This window comes from Prionailurus bengalensis, chromosome A1, assembly GCF_016509475.1.
Source record: "Prionailurus bengalensis isolate Pbe53 chromosome A1, Fcat_Pben_1.1_paternal_pri, whole genome shotgun sequence".
In the NCBI taxonomy this organism is placed as follows: Eukaryota; Metazoa; Chordata; class Mammalia; order Carnivora; family Felidae; genus Prionailurus; species Prionailurus bengalensis.
The window spans coordinates 118,548,246-118,565,298 of record NC_057343.1 but is presented as its reverse complement, the minus strand read 5'-3'; the positions used below and the strand labels follow the sequence as shown (position 1 = coordinate 118,565,298).

The 17,053-nt window shown below is 37.9% G+C and overlaps 1 protein-coding gene across 1 annotated transcript in view; it reads right to left on the bottom strand.

Moving 5' to 3' along the window:
* Positions 1–1,016: 1,016 nt before the first annotated feature.
* The window catches only part of NDFIP1 (Nedd4 family interacting protein 1), a 57,245-nt gene continuing 41,208 nt past the window's right edge, over positions 1,017–17,053 (bottom strand). Inside the window, exons 4-8 of the mRNA XM_043589753.1 lie at positions 16,127–16,214; positions 15,114–15,238; positions 13,107–13,173; positions 10,123–10,228; positions 1,017–2,137 (exon numbers count right to left, since the gene is read on the bottom strand). Of these exons, the coding sequence (XP_043445688.1) occupies positions 10,125–10,228; positions 13,107–13,173; positions 15,114–15,238; positions 16,127–16,214 (384 nt within the window). The 3' untranslated portion in view covers positions 1,017–2,137; positions 10,123–10,124. The remainder of the gene's footprint in view (positions 2,138–10,122; positions 10,229–13,106; positions 13,174–15,113; positions 15,239–16,126; positions 16,215–17,053) is intronic.

The window sequence follows — 17,053 nt, the reverse complement described above, 5'->3', positions numbered from 1 at the left end:
GATAATTTCAATAGTTCTCTCTTGCATGTGTCCCGATTTATTATGATTGTTGGAGATATATTCATTCTTAAACTTAGAACACGATATAGGCTATAAAATTTTCCAAATTATATTGTTGGCATAAGCTAATTCAAAATGTAAAAATCTTCAAAGAGATTCAAAGAGACTTTCATTAAAACCCCCTGCTTATCTACTGCAAAATATAACTTTTGAACAAGAACATATAACTATTACAAATAACAAACAAGTTGGAATGATCATTGAAATGTCCATCCAGGAGGCCCTCAATTCTCCTATTTAGCTCTCAAACAACCTACACTTCTATGCATTACATATTGACACCCCTAAACAGACTTCTGAGGCTGATCCCAGATATTTGCATGCAGGAGATAAAAGAACATTTGCAGCTGCCATACACGCTGGTGATCTGTGAGTTACATGACCATCTTGCTGCATGCTGCATTTGTTCTTTATATTTTATTTAGTAAGTGGAAGAAGGGGGGGGGACACATCAAATGGCTGACATTGTAAGAACCATGAGACTTTAAATTTAACACAACTGGGACAAGAATAGAAACGGAGGAATGAGGAGTCTTTCGCCTCAGCTGGGTTCTCATAGGGCTTAAACTAGTGGATAGTGCTCAAATGAGAAAAAGAACAAAGGCAAGAAACATGCAGAAAATATTGGAAATAAACTATCTAGAATTAGGTCTAAAAAATGAAGCATAATTGGGAGTTCTGGAGTGATTTAAGATCTCTACAACTCCTCTGTATTTAGTCCATTATCTTTTGCAGAACCAATTTTCACATACATCTTTAGGAATGTACTGAGAATAACAGAAGGGAACTTTTTGTGCTGAAAAAAAAAGAAAAAGAAAAAAATTGGCTCCAAACCAATTTTTTTTTAATTTAATGAATGATTCTGCATGAATCTGTATGAATAAAGATTAGAAAAAAATTGCCTTGGCAATGAACAAATGCAAACCAAGAAATTAAACACTAATCTACAGCAGAAGTTGCTACACAAGAGACGTTTATTAATGTTCTGTTGTATTTACAGTTTTAACATAGCAAACCAAGGTGAATTACCACTTGGCAGAAAGCACATCATTCTACATTTATAACTCATCGGTTTCTGCTAACACATTATAAAAGCAAGTAGTACTACAGTATGTTAGGGATCATCTCAAAAGTTCCAAACTAATTCTTTCTTTGCTCCTTAGTATCTAATACCCTCCCTACTCCAGCCCCTGGCCTAATCATCAGGAGACAAAAAAAGAAAGAAAGGAAAGAAAGACAGGAAAGAAAGGAAAGAAAGGAAAGAAAGGAAAGAAAGAAAGAAAGAAAGAAAGAGAAAGAAAGAAAGAGTAGGACTATTAATAATAAAGTATCAACTGTATTTTAGTAATTAAGCTGCAATTGTCCTTGTCCTTTTTATTTTATAGTGACAACACCTTTACAATTTCTTAGGTACATAACACAGAACAATAAGGTACTGCAAAATTTAGAATACAGACTATAAAAAATTAATGCTTATTATTCACCAATTAAGAACTTAACTTAATCCTGACGACACCTTAAATGCATTTTGCACTATGATTTTGCTTCCAGGTGTTCACAGTACAACTGAATAAATTTCTAGATTAATTTTAACAGCAAGTATGGATTATGCGTAGAAATGCAGTCATAACAAAAATCTGAACTTTTGAGAAAATCCCTTTTAAAATGGCCAGCATTATACATATCTTACACTAAAATACTTAATTCCAAGTTCATTTTGAGATGGAGGATGAATAAAGCAAGATTGCCCCCTACTGACTACAGGGACAAGGCTCATGCTATTTAAAATAACTACAAACAATAGATAAGGCATTATTAATACATCACATACTTGATTGCGAGAGCTTTTTCAAACATTAACCACTAATGATTCAAAGTTTATGGAATTTTGCATTAACTATTAAAATTTTACACCTAGGAACAAATAAAGAGAAATGATCTTTTTCAACAGTACTTTATTTTTTTAAAACAGGTGATTATTCCTCTGTGTTCTGCATCTTGATTCACTTCCTGCAGGTGTTCTCTTGCTTCTTGAGAGAGAATTCATAAACGCAGGAAGGCCTTTGCCAGAAAACATCTGCCAGAGAAGGATATTGAATATTGAAACTCTAGTTAGCTTGTTATTTTGGCCAAGAGAAGGATGTAGTCACAAAAGAAGGCAGGATGTTTGCAGACACAAGTAGATTTTAACATAGCTTTAAGATTACTATACACTGACATCATACTATTCAATAAACATTAACATTTCAGTTCTTAAAGTTACCAAGGACTCTAGAACTAGGAAGAACTTGAATGCTTTCTCTAAAGCCCACGAAGCCAGGGATCGATCTGTCTCTCCAAACGTCCTAACAACATAATGAAATGCAAGTAACACTTCCTTCATCCTGCACTTAACCTCCACAGCAATGACTGAAACTTGGGGACTAAGAGACGGTAGAATCCAAGTGCACAGGTAATTTTCCTAATACACCTGAAGCTCCTGTTTACCCTGCCAATTCTGCCAGATCTCACACAAGGAAGATTTCCACAAAGGACGCCAATGATGTCATGCTGTACTTAGAGCACCGCAAAGTTAAAGAATAACTGTAAACTCACAGGTATCACAGATACTTCTTTCAATCAATCAGACAAAAAAGTTAATGTATTGTGGGGCATATATTTCTGAAAAAATTTGATAAAGAAACTAATTTTTTAAATGTTTATTTATTTTTGAGAGAGAGAGAGAGAGACATAGCGTGATCCGGGGAGGGGCAAAGAGAGAGGGAGACACAGAATCCGAAGCAGGCTCCAGGCTCTGAGCTGTCAGCACAGAGCCCGAGACGGGCTCGAACTCATGAACACAAGATCATGACCTGAGCTGAATGAAGTCAGACACTTAATGGACAGAACCACCCAGGAACCCCAAAAAACTGATTTTTAAAAAGGAATATACATGACTGAAATAAACACTCTCAAAACAATGCCCATATACTGCATATTATTTTTAAGTTTATTTGAGAGCGAGAACAAGAGGGAGAGCATGGGGGGAAGGACAGAGAGGGGGGGAGAGAGAGAATCCCAAGTAGGCTCTGGGCTGTTAACACAGAGCCTGACTCAGGGCTCTTGACCTGAGCCGAAATCAAGAGTCAGATGTTTAACTGACTGAGCCACCCACATGCCCCATATATTCTGTATTTTAAATGCAGTTTTCATACAATACTTTGAGGCATTTCTGTTTTGGCATAATTAATCATTTTGGTTTTCATGGAATTAACAGGAAAACGTACAAGTGACTCCCTATATTAATGCAAAAAAACACACAACAACACTGAAGACATACACACTACTTCATAAATATTTGAGAAACAACTGTGTGGTATCATGCACCAAGGGAGAGTTGGATGGGCTCATATGGAGACCCTTAGCTTACTTTTCTACCTGTCCAGGTTACTGTAAAAGGTAGAATTAGCCCTTTCTTTTCTATCTTTTCTGATTAGACTACTGCCTAAACCTTTAAAAGGCTGACAAAATGCAGAGAAGCTACAACAGAGGAAATCAATATATGGTTTTAAAAAAAAAATTTTTTTTTCAACGTTTACTTATTTTTGGGACAGAGAGAGACAGAGCATGAATGGGGGAGGGGCAGAGAGAGAGGGAGACACAGAATCGGAAACAGGCTCCAGGCTCTGAGCCATCAGCCCAGAGCCCGACGCGGGGCTCGAACTCACGGACCGCGAGATCGTGACCTGGCTGAAGTCGGACGCTTAACTGACTGCGCCACCCAGGCGCCCCAATATATGGTTTTTTAAACTGTTCATATTTTTCCAAATTCCAAATTCAGTTGGTATTCAAGTAAACCAGTAATAGTGACACAAGAACAACTTTTCTTTAGATTGAGAGACCTCAGAATGTACAGTGACAAAGACATGAGAACATAAGGAACTCTAAAAACCAAGCAGAAGCAAAAAGTGTATCAGGAGGCCTATGTCAAGTGGAGGTTTTTGCAATGAGGCTAGACTTACTACAATTTTAAGTAACTTCACCTTTATTAATTTCCATTAACAGATGAAAAATGATGTAAGAGTTCTTATTCATTAAAACACTAGAATTTGCAAGAACATATGATATAGTCCAGGTAACGATCTGACCACTTGCCTTAGATCATGCTGCTTCCACAGAGGTTGATTAGATCCCTCAAAGTCAGAACCACCCAACAAACAATAAAATTCCACTAAAAGAGTCTAGATAGGTTAATAGTGGGTGATCTCAATCACTATACAGGCTCCAAATGAAAATTATTACTGCTCCCTTAAACCTGGAGGCCTGTCCAGACAGACTTGACTCACAAGGTGTCACAAAAACAATGGTGGAACACAACTGGAAGACAGAAGGCTGTTAGGGACTCTGGACATCATTACTAAACTGTAGATCGGATCACTTCAGAAACAAAAGGAACCATCAGCCTACAGATCATTTAAAATTTTTTTTTTCCAACGTTTATTTATTTTTGAGACAGAGAGAGACAGAGCATGAACAGGGGAGGGGCAGAGAGAGAGGGAGACACAGAATCGGAAACAGGCTCCAGGCTCTGAGCCATCAGCCCAGAGCCCGACGCGGGGCTCGAACTCACGGACCACGAGATTGTGACCTTCAGCCTACAGATCATTTAATCTCAAGAGGAAAACCACCATTTGTTCTTGAATGTTATGTGAACTTTTTTTAGCAAAAATTCCACTGGGGTGCCTGGGTGGCTCAGTCGGTTAAGTGTCTGACTTTGGCTCAGGTCATGATCTCACGGTTCCTGGGTTCAGGCCCCGCATCGGGCTCTGCGCCGACAGCTCAGAGCCAGGAGCCTGCTTCGGATTCTGTGTCTCCCTGTCTCTCTGGCCCTCCCCTGCTCATGCACTGTCTCTCTCTCTCTCAAAGATAAAATAAAAATATTAAATTTTTTTTTAAATTCCACTGAAAACAGTTCTACTGTCTTGCTACTTGACGACATAGTCCAACAAATCTAACTTTAACTTGGGGTGAACTTCCTTTAATAAATTAAGAGAAGCATTAAGGAGGAGGGAGAAGATTATAGAAAGGGAAACATCAGAGAAAAGGAAAAATAGCATCATATGGGGGGAAATTTTACATATCTGGTAACTAATAGGTACAGGTCACAGGAATCATTATCTAATTGTAAAGCATCCTATCTCATTAATGCCAGGGCTTACAAACTTTTCCCTCCTATTTTAATTTTTTTTTAACGTTTATTCATTTTTTGACAGAGAGAGACAGAGTATGAACGGGGGGAGGGTCAGAGAGAGACGGAGACACAGAATCCAAAACGGGCTCCAGGCTCTGAACTGACAGCACAGAGCCCGACGCAGGGCTCGAACTCACGGACCGCGAGATCATGACCTGAGCCGAAGTCGGATGTTTCACCGACGGAGCCACCCAGGTGCCCCTCCCTCCTATTTTATATGTGGTTAAAATAACAATTTAAAATCTTTTGGGCTTCACAGGCACAAGTGCTTCTGGAGCAGCGTCTGATACCAGTTCGCTGTGCTACCACATTCCAACTACTGCAGCTAAACCCTCAGTTCCTTGGCAGCATCAGAGGAAGTGGTACTCCATAAAAATTTATTTTCCAGTAAAATGGTAAATAAGAAAAAGTATGAACACGACATTTTTGACCATTTCAGATAAAGAGGTTTCTGAAAGGTATCTGTTTCTGTGGAAACAATACAGAAGGAATGTTCTGTTTTTCTGCTTCCTCACAGTCACTCACTTCTTGAGGCCACCGAGCCTACATTTAGCAGTTCCTTCTGGCTTTTCTTGCTGTGGGGCAGGAGACCAGATTTCCTTTTTAAGCTTAAATGAGCTCCAAAAGGGAACCTGAGAGCTGCCCCTGTGATAGCAGTACATGAGCCTCACTGTTCGGCTTTTGAAACATCTACTTTGGCTGATTAGAAAGAGGCCTTTTGGGGTCATTTCAAGGTTTGTTTGTTTGTGTGTCCTGTATTTTGGGTCACCTGAACAGAAAAGTCACTATTCTTGTACCCTTTTCCAGTAAAATGGCAGACCTTAGAACAGCATGGGAATTAAGTTATTTTTCTGTTATGGCAAAGCTATTTTAAAAAGTACCTACCTGTGTCTTTCTGGCAAAAAGTAAGCCTACAGCTAGCTTTTAACTAGTGACATATATATATCAAAGAAAGTTAAGAAGTCTCAGTGAAAGAAAATAAAATCTTCACATCTTACATGATGGTTTGCTAGCACAACTTCAAACTAAATTAAATTTCCTCTCAACTGGAGAAACATTCTACATTTGGATCTAGATGAACAGTTCTTATCCCTGTCAATGGACAAAGGAAATTCAGTCCCATGGGATATTATGGCTTTTCAGATTCACTCTGGGGATACTGACAATTAGTAAGGAAGTCATTAGAATTCTAAATGCGGCTCTAAGCCTCCAAACCCCTAATTTAGAGCTCTGAATCCTCTGGGCATGTCAGAAATGATTTCAAATCAACTAGACTAGCAAAGTCAGATAGAAAATAAAAGAAACTTAAGATGCCCTTCACCGGGAGATGCTCTAAGTTTCTGACAACTCCTAAAGCACAATAAGGCTTCTGACCCCAAAATACAGAGAATCGCAGGGGCCTAGAATGTCCCTTCACAATTCCATCAGCATTAGTACTAAGGACTGCCTACTGTAAATCATAATCCCATACTTTGTTTTACATTTAGAATACTCCTATAAAACACTTCAGACAGTTTTAAAAATCCAAACAAAACAATACCAATTTTTATGAACAAAAGCCACTCAATACAGTCTCTAGCAATACAGGAAAACTGAGAAGTTCAGGCTTTCTTCCGAACCTGGCTGTTACTGGTTATATGTGTTAGAAACAAGATGAGGAAGGTGTGCAATCCCCTAATAAACATTGAAATTTCCTTCTAACTGAAGAATGAAGAGAATAGAAGTGTGATCTTGGTTCATTCAGAAATTCAAAGCTACCATTTGCCTAGACCTATAGAATCTATTATTTTTTTTTAATTTTTTTTTTCAACGTTTTTTATTTATTTTTGAGACAGAGAGAGACAGAGCATGAACGGGGGAGGGGCAGAGAGAGAGGGAGACACAGGATCGGAAACAGGCTCCAGGCTCTGAGCCATCAGCCCAGAGCCTGACGCGGGGCTCGAACTCACGGACCGCGAGATTGTGACCTGGCTGAAGTCAGACGCTTAACCGACTGCGCCACCCAGGCGCCCCTAGAATCTATTATTTTTTAAAAAAGAGAAATAAGGGGGTACCTGTCTGGCTCAATCAGTTGAACATGCAACTCTTGACTTCAGGGTTATAAATCTGAACCCCACACTGGAAACAGAGATCACTTTAAAAGAATTAAAAGGGGAAGAGACAGAGAGACAGAGAGAGAAAGAAGTCTGTCCCCTCAGGATATATGGGCATCAATGAATTAGGGGAAATCTATGGGTGATTTGGGCACCCTTTCTAAGGAGAACCATGGCAACACAAAAGAATTAACTTTTGAATCTTTGGCAAGTAAGAGTTAAATGTGAGGCTTAGAAATAGTTACCAATTATATGGATATGGATATGGATATGGATATGGATATGGATATGGACATGGATATGAATATGGAGAGGAAAGAAAAAAGAGGACAATAGTAACTTCATAAAACTACACAGAACATCTGATAAGTCTCTTAAAGTTAGGATGTCCTAGACACAAAAACACATTAGGGCATTAGGCCAGCAGTGTCAACGTCCATCCGAGTCCAGACTTTGTAACCTAATTCAAATTCAGGATATGCCACATACTTTTAAACATGCAATAAAACCTACTTCAAATGTTTTATTTCTTTTAAAAAAAAAAAAGAAAAAAAAATCAGCACATGTGGCACTCTTAAAGAACAAAGTTTTCTTTCAAATCAAAGTACATACTGCCTTGAAGAAATTTACTTTAACCAATACAAGCCTAAGTTCTTTGCATGCTTTAACTTTTGTAAGAAATACCTTAGGAATATACTCTACCACGCAGGTATCTGACCTCATCTATCACTGTAACTTTCTGTTATTTACATAAATACATTTAATTATACATATGAAATGCTTAATGCAATTTGTCATATTCAAGAAATTCTCATATTATTCTGTTTTTTAAAAACTTTTACCTTTTAGAAGATTTTGTTTTGAAGTAATCTCTACACCCAACACGGGGCTCAAAACCACGACCCCAAGATCAGGAGGGGCATGCTCTCCTGACTGAGTCAACCAGGCATCCCTGTTGCTTAAAAAGTTTTAATGCTGGGGCACCTGGGTGGCTCAGTCAGTTGAGCGTCCGACTTCGGCTCAGGTCATGATCTCACAGCTCGTGAGTTCGAGCCCCACGTCAGGCTCTGTGCTGACAGCTCAGAGCCTGGAGCCTACTTCTGCTTCTGTGTCTCCCTCTCTCTCTGCCCCTAACCCACTCGCATTCTGTCTCTGTATCTGTCAAAAATAACCATTAAAAAAAAAAAAAGTTTTAACGCTGTCTCACATCACCTGGCAAATTAATTATGGTGGGTCGTTTCTTTTCTAGACGCACACATCCTGATACCATCATGAATCTTCAACACGGAGAACTCCACTCTTAGCATCTGATTACTTTTGTTAACTATGACTACCCACAGCAAATAGAGAACAAATTAATGTTCACAAAGGGTTAGCTTGCATTGAACCAACATGTCCCTGGACTTTAAGGGCTGCTCTATGCATTCTACTGTTCCACTGCAAATGGGCTTAGTGCTCAAGATATTTGAAACCATTGTCTCAAGCTGGCTTTGCCAGCCTTGACCTTCAACACTCCTTTATGCTATAATCAAACTGCTGTCCCTTGAGCAAGCTTCATACTTCCTTGCCTCTATTACACTCTTCACTCTGCTTTAGCTGATTCTGAAATCTACCCCACCCTATCCAATTTCTGTGTATCACTCAAGATGGATGTCAACTGGTACACCCTTTAAAACAAAGCCTTGTCTGATCTTCAGGGGGTGCCTGGCTAGCCCCGTTGGAAGAGCATGTGACTCTTGATCTCAGGGTTGTGAGTTCAAGCCCCATGTTGGGTGTAGAGATTACTTTAAAATAAAATCTTTAAAAACAAAACACACAAAAAAGCCCCAAAGCCTTGTCTGATCTTCAACTAACCTAGCCCCTAGGGTGGTTCGAGATTCCTCTCCACAACCCACCCATCCCAAACTTAAAGGAACAAAGTGAAGTCCAAGAAGTCCTATTAGATCTTGTTACCAGAGAGGACTCTCTCTGGTATACTCTTTCCCAAGATTCCATAGCTCTTCCTTTTTGCAGCTAAAGATGGAAGATGGAGCTAAGCTCTGGAGAAAACCACATAGGAATCAAAGAGGAGCCTTAGCAGGGCTTAGTCCTCCTCTTCTAGGCAGAGATAAAGGTCCATTCCCCTTCCTTTCCTTGGGTTTGACCCTCCTTACCACCAGAGTGGTAATGTCAGGGTGTGAACGTGAAGAAGGGCACCAGGAAAGTCTCCTGACTAATTTTAAGAGATGGAAGCCTTACTGGGCTTATTGTAAGTAGCCTAGGCAAAAGGAGTTCCTCATGCAGACAATGGTTTCTTCCCATTGGAGCTCTGGGGTTTGGGGGACCTATGTAATTATAGCCAAGTGATTAGGCCTAAAAGGCTCCTTCTCAATGCTATCCTCTGGAGCTGGTACAATAAGCAGTGGCTTCAGGATTCAGGATTCAAAGATCCTGGACCCCGTAGTTACAGCCAAATATCCTAGCTTCCCAAAGACTATGAAGACCCCTGCCTCTTCTATACTGTCAGAACATGAGATAATGTTTTCTCCTATGGTAGTTTTTCCAACTTGCCCATTTCAACAGCTTTTAATGAAAACACGCCTTAACTAAACTAGAAACTGCCAAAAAGGCAAGGACTATGGCTTCCTTACCTTCTCTATATTTCCAACTACAGGGGGCATACTCTACTCTGATCGTGGAGAAAAATTGGCAATGTATCACATGATTATACTGGGACTAGAATAACGTTTTGTGTAATACCTTTAATAAATAAAGAGAACTCTGGTCCTAGGGAGATTTGAGAACGTTTCTGGCATCTTCCGAACTTTTGCATAATTGATAAATCCTCTGAGAAACAGGAGAAAACCTGATTTAAAAAAGAAAAATCAAGAATGAATTTATAATTTCTGTATTAAGTACACCCTCCCCACAGAAATATCCCTATTGATAGCACTATTTCATCATTTTTCTGCTAAAAGTTATCAAAACATGAGCAATTTCCAAAGGATTTCCATACAAAATTTTCCATTTCTCATTGAGAAGACATAATCTTGAGAGCCCAAATGAAAGTCTTTTTGCACATTCAGAATCTAATTGGTCTAAAAGGCAAATAAAAAATAAGATAGAGGTAAACCTCTATTATTTGATAACCTCACTGAAAGGCATTATGAAAACCTACCTTCTGGGTTCCAAAACAGTATTTCAAGATAATTAAGCCCCCCAAAAAAGACAGGTTATAAAATATTTTTCTCAAGAAAAAAAAAAACAAAAAAACCCAAAAAAAACCCCATCCCTCTTGTCAAAGTTTGTTTTTTTTTTTTCCTGTCAACTGTACATATGCTGTCCACTAGGTGTCAGGATCCCCTTAACCTATTACAGCAATTCTTTTTATATTTTGTTTCATTTTGTTTTTGTTTTTACAGCAATTCTTACATTCTCAACTCTAAATTTAATTTCTCTATTCTTAAAAATATATATACAAGTAGGGTTCACTCTGCCCTTTATTTACCAGGCACTGAAGGAGTGAGGCTGATTTTGTAAGTCTACACCAAAAGCTATTTACATTCAGTTTTCACCTCTTGTAACAACCAACCCCCTCCTCCCCCCGGGAAGGGGGTATGCCCCCTCTAATGACAGCTCACTCTCTTCTGACCTTCCTCCTTCAGAGCTCTTCCCTGAGTCTTAAGAGACATTTTAAAAACACCTTTATGGTGATATAATTCACATACCATAAGCTTCACTCATTTAATGTATACCATTCACTGGCTTTATTTAATTTTAGTAGAAATATAAAGCTGTACAACCAAAACTATTATCTTAACTTGAGAACATTTTTATGACCCCTAAAAAATCTGTACCCATTCAGCAAGCACTCCTCATTCCCATTCTGTTTGGCAGCAAAAGTAGTAAGTGACTAGAGAGCAGGGGTTACCCCATCACGTGCTGGGTTGTGGAATCCTGGTGAAACGAGTGGTTAATATGGAGTGGATGCCTACAACTCAGCTCCAGTCAAAGGGTGGGGGCCAGGTGGAAATATAGGCCTGTTTTGCTAGATATTCCAATTTTTAAGAAAAGTAAAAAAATTGAGACGTTTTATATGGAAACTCTTGATTTGTAAGTGACGGCAACTAATTTTTAAAAAACCTCTGAAAATAACTGTAGAACAAATTATAACTACAGGCTAGATGTAGCTCATGGAGTGCCAGCTTGAGAGCTCTGTGTAGACTTGTTCCTAGCAAAACAACAAACAAAATAACAAAACACCCAAGAATTGGTTCTCTCTGCTAAACATTGGATTCAAATGCACAAGTTATATCCTAAGTGTCACTGTTTTTTTCGCTTACTAGTAAGCAGTAAGATAAACAGAATGACTAATTGCAAGTATGGTAAATTCTTCTCCCAAGAAACTTTAATAAAGGAAGGAAATCAGTTCATTAAGTTTCTATAAATTATCTATGTTGTCAACAATCAACCTAAAAATACGTATTTAATGCCTCTCCTTTGGTCCATTCAGGACTTGTCTGAATTTAGGCTTGGGGGATAAAGGAAAGTCACCCTTTTTCGTAAAGATACATTTTCAAGAATAAGCAAGCCAAGAAACTATTCCTCCAAAGTAACTCTTCTATGGGTCATTTTTATTATTAAGCGCCTTAAGATTAAGGGGGGGGGGGGGTTATGATTTATCTTTCCTTAGAATTCCAAAGACTATTAGTAGAATAGATGATGCTACTGGGGAAGTGGGGGATGGTGTGATATAAGATTTGTATTTTCTAAGTAAAATTTAGGTTCACCAATGCATGGTCTATCACCTTGGGCAAAGCAGGTAGGTCCTGAATATATTAAGCACCTGTTGGGCATGGGTGCTACACTGTGCTAACTAGACCCATTAGTAGCGTTGCCACCAAGGATCTTGATTAAGGAGGTAACAAGGCGGCCCAAAACAGGAGACAGGAGAAAGCGATATCATAGAAGTGGGCGAGGCAATTATACTATCTTCAACAGGATGACCCTGCTATGGTTCTATAGAAATGACAACAGTGATGGTGGTCAGTTATTGTATCATAAATATTTTCTTCACAAAGAAAGAAGCCAAAACTATTCACCCCACTGTTCATTTCTTTGCTTTAAAATGTCTTAGAAGAAAAAATTTTTAAATACAGAGTAAAAAAAGATAATCTTAAAATGAACAACCTGAAATGCCTAGCATATTATATTCTTTTAATTGCAAAATCATTCTTATTCTCACCAGTACTGAACTAAAGAGTTCTAGAAACCCAATAATGATTCTTCCAGAACTTATGTCTAGTAAGACTATACATTTTGTTTCTTGCTGACAGATCTGACTGAAGATTGGCCACATACATGCCTGAGTAGTTAGTTCAATTTGTTACAATATACCTATAAATAATTTGGGGTTAAGTTTGTGAACCCTTTTGTCATGAATACGCTCAAGGGGAAAAATACTCACAAACTATAAAGTCATATTACCATGCCCCACTGGTCACATGGGAAACCTGAGAAGTATATACGAATGGGTTAGGAAAAACCTACCACTGAGAGACCTTTTATTAACCTGCTTGTTACTCTAATGGTGACAACAACCTAGCCTTTAAGAAATGTTTTAAAAATTATACTTACTATTGGTAATACATTACTGTATCATAAGCAAGGGTTTACTAAAAGCATTTTTACTTCTAAAATTAAAAATATCTTTTCTCTCCTTTGTCTACGTTAAAAGCACTTACCTAAAACCAGGAACACCCACCAGAGCCAGTACTGACCATCAAAATATCCAGGGAAATAGGTGGAAAACTGAAAAATAAAGCAAACAATTTTATAGCAGCTTAGCAAATACAATTTCACGTTTCAACTTAAGGGCACACAAAACACAAGACTTTTGCATACTAATGCTATCATTTAGCTTCTGCAATTTTTTTAAATGAAAATATTTTATGTATTACTGACCTGAAATGGTTATGACATATGCAGAGACGTTTCCTTTCATGGAAAGGCAATCTTGAGATATGATTTTGTCTTATAGACTCCTTGTTTTGCAGTGCTCAAATGTGTTTATTTTTGAAAAGGTTTTTTGTTTTGTTTTGTTTTGTTTTTGCCCACGTAATATTCATCCTTCTAGAAATACGTTTTGATGACCCTTTGACTTTGCTTACCCAGTGACAGAACCAATTATTTTGTTCCTATTCTTCCAGGTATGCCTTCACTTTGCAAGCTTTATCATGTACAACACAATAATTCGATTCCTTTGCCAAATAATGGCACATTCTGGCCAATGGGAATTGAGGGCTGCTAAGGTCTTCTTGCATGTGGAGAGAAAAGCAAGAGAAGAAACAGTTGTCTTTCTTCTGCTGAGCACTGCTGTGCTTCTGCTGTGATGCCTTGAAACTGCTATGGCCGTTTTCACCCTGAGGGAGGAGCAGCTGTACTAACATGCTGAGCAGAAGCGGCAACTGTCCCTAATGATGTCAATAACACGCTGATTTAACTATCCCCCACATCAGGGCTTGTTTTCATGGGAAATAAATGTGCTCCACGGTTTTCTAAGCCATGTTGAACCCGTTTTCTGTTACAGACCAGGCCATCCTGATACAAGTTGATTCACTCAATTCAGTTTTAAAATTTAGTCAGCTCTGAAAATTTTAGTTACAAAAAAGATTGGTAACTAATTTTATCTCTGTTTTCTACCGGGGGCTTCAGTGTCCAAGAATTTAACACAATCTCAGTGTTAAAATATAGCATTTTATCTCCTAATAGAATAACAATTTAAGACAGAAGGAACGAGAAACCTCTTTAGGACTCAGGCTCTTAACCTGAAGGCTTGTCTCAGATGAATATATATTAGCCGTCTGGGGGAAAAGTCCTTAACTTTTACCAGACTCTCAAAGGAACTTGCAATCCTAAAAATGTTAACAACTGGTTAAAATAAATAAATTTGAAAAACTCCACCTGTCAGTCAACATCCATTAATTAGTTTATAATGCCAATTTATGATGGATACATTGATTTTTATCTATAAAAGCAATAAACTTATATGAAATCGCAGTATACTTTAAGAGACTAGATTTTTTTTAAGTATAAATTACTTCAACAATTGTGACTACCTGATAACTCCCAGATCACTGATGATTTCTCTCTAATATACTGTAGAGATAAAGTCCCCTAATGGAGTAGCACTTGTTAAACAGTTTCAGCTCCCAGACATTTTGGTATAACCACTGATGCTACTGATAAACAACCCTGGAGGGGAGGGAGGAAGAGAGCTCTGAAGAGAGGGAAGAAGGGGGGAGAAACAAAGTGAAAGAAAGAGGGAAGAAGAAAGATAAACTAAAACTTTAGTAGAATTATTGAGAGGGTGAGAGGAATGCCTATTTTTAATGAGACACCAAAGAAGTGTTATCTTTCTTTTTGTCATAAAAACAACTCATTTCAGAACAAACACACATATTATCCTATTATAAACATTAAAAGCAGAGAAAGCAACTTGTGAACAACCTGTAAGATAGATACCTTGGGGCCACCAATATTCACTAGATTTAAGTATAAGACTTGCATGCATGAACCAACTGCAAATGATTTAGTTTCAACTTCATGAAGCCAGAATAAAGACAAACCTAAAATCATTTTAAATGTAGAGATAACGCTAAGCAACAACACATGAAAAAAAAAATCAAATATTCAAACTTATTCCACTTCTTGTTTCTCAAAGGGTCTATCTTTTCTGGTATACAACTTACCCTGACAATCAGGATCCACTTAATTAGAGAGAGACCAAATCCTGAAATGGCCCCATACCTTCCTGCAGCTGAGGTGGTCAGACAAAAAGACAGGAAAAATCCAATCCAGTTAAAGAGGAATGCCACTGTAAAGGCAGAGAAGAAAAAAAAACATGTCAAACATGTCCTGTTATTATGGTAAGAGTGCCTTCTACACTTGCTTTTGCTTAAATGGTTTTTCCAAGGATAAAAGCCCAGCCCATCAACCATAACACTTCCCTTACCTCCTACATCGATTCTGTCTTCCTCCCAAAAGCAAACAAGAAAACATATCTATTGCTATTCACTTTCAAAAATGCCTTAACATTCACCTAACTGTATACTTATGACTTGTGCCCTTTTATGTGTTACACTTCAGTAAATAAAATAATCTGATTCAAGTTATTCATCGTCCTACTTCTATGAATCTTGACAGCTACATAGCATCGCCTCTAAAAGCACTGCATTTCCTTTATATCTAATCTTTTTAATACCGCAAATTTAAAAAATGGTTGCTCACTTCTAAGTGACACTCAGGAACAGATAAATGCAAAATAACATCAAGGAGGGGAAAAAAAATTCGGCTGACTTTGATCTGTCAGAAAATAGAAGCTTGCAAAAAAAAAAAAAAAAAAAAAAAAAAGGCAAAATCAATCAGACTAAGGTCTTCAATTCCTACTCTACAGGTCAGGTCTGAGTAGGAGCAATGCCAAGGATCCTGGCAGACCTAAAAGATGAGGCTTACTTATTAGCTCATGTAAAAATACAGCATCCCCATAACTACTTCAGTTATATTTTCTATAGACATAAGAGAAGACAAACAGAAGGAATATTAAGAAAAATGTATACTAAGTTCTGAACATCTCAATAAGAGGCATCAAATGCATACAATGTATTAAAATATTAGTTCAACTAGTCATTTTAATTCAGTCAAGATACGGCCATACTTCAAAGCACTCTGGTTGGTGAGAGGTGGTCCTACTATGTGTACTTACTGAAAAAAGTTAACATGAAAATCCCATCATTTCCTATCCTCAGTTGGTCAGCATCATCAAAGTCATCCCGACCCACAAAGTCTTCATCCTAAATGACAAGAGAAAGGTAAAATCAAGATGAATTATTTGTAGGCAAATGAAAAGCATCAAGAAAAACAAGGAAAGGAATAAAGTGAGTACCAAGGAGAAAATTTACCACTTAGGCTCAATTCAAAATGATGAGCATTAAGGTTCAGTATGTGTTAAAAATTTCATTTTGTCTTTTAAGTAAAAGATACAATTAGAGAACAAGCAAATCTTTCTTCTACCTCTATAGTTTTCTAAATGAACTGCTCATTTTATAACCCAAGTTCTTTAAGAATACACTTCAAAAATTATAAAGTTCAAAGAGAAGTATTCACCCAAATATATGTAAAGAAAAAATACATATTTGGCTTAAATTTGCCTTACATTCTAGAATCAGTAACTCAGGGCCTGCTGAGGGCCCAGATATTAGTAATCCAGGACCTAATTAAGAAGTTCAAATTTTTATAAGACATGGGAGAAAAAGAATAGCAAGATCACACATGAAGAGGCTGTGGGGCTGCCCAGTGCTCAACTTTACAACCATTTTGTTCACATTAGCATAAAGGTCTGAAACAACCTCACTTCCAAGCTTATTGGCGGTGAGGATCCTTTCCATCGTAACTTGAAAACATATTACTCCAAGTCTAGGAGGAACAGGACCCTGACCACCATTAACCATGTGGCCCACCTTTTCAACTGATGTACGTTATGTGTTGAAATACTGAAACACATATGAATATACACTTAAAAGTAAAAGCCAGATTTGTACACAGTCCAATGAAGGTTCCTCAAATGCACAAAAGGAAAAAAAGGGAAAAAAAACCCTTTAGGGACAATCCAAACTCACCCTACACAGACAGA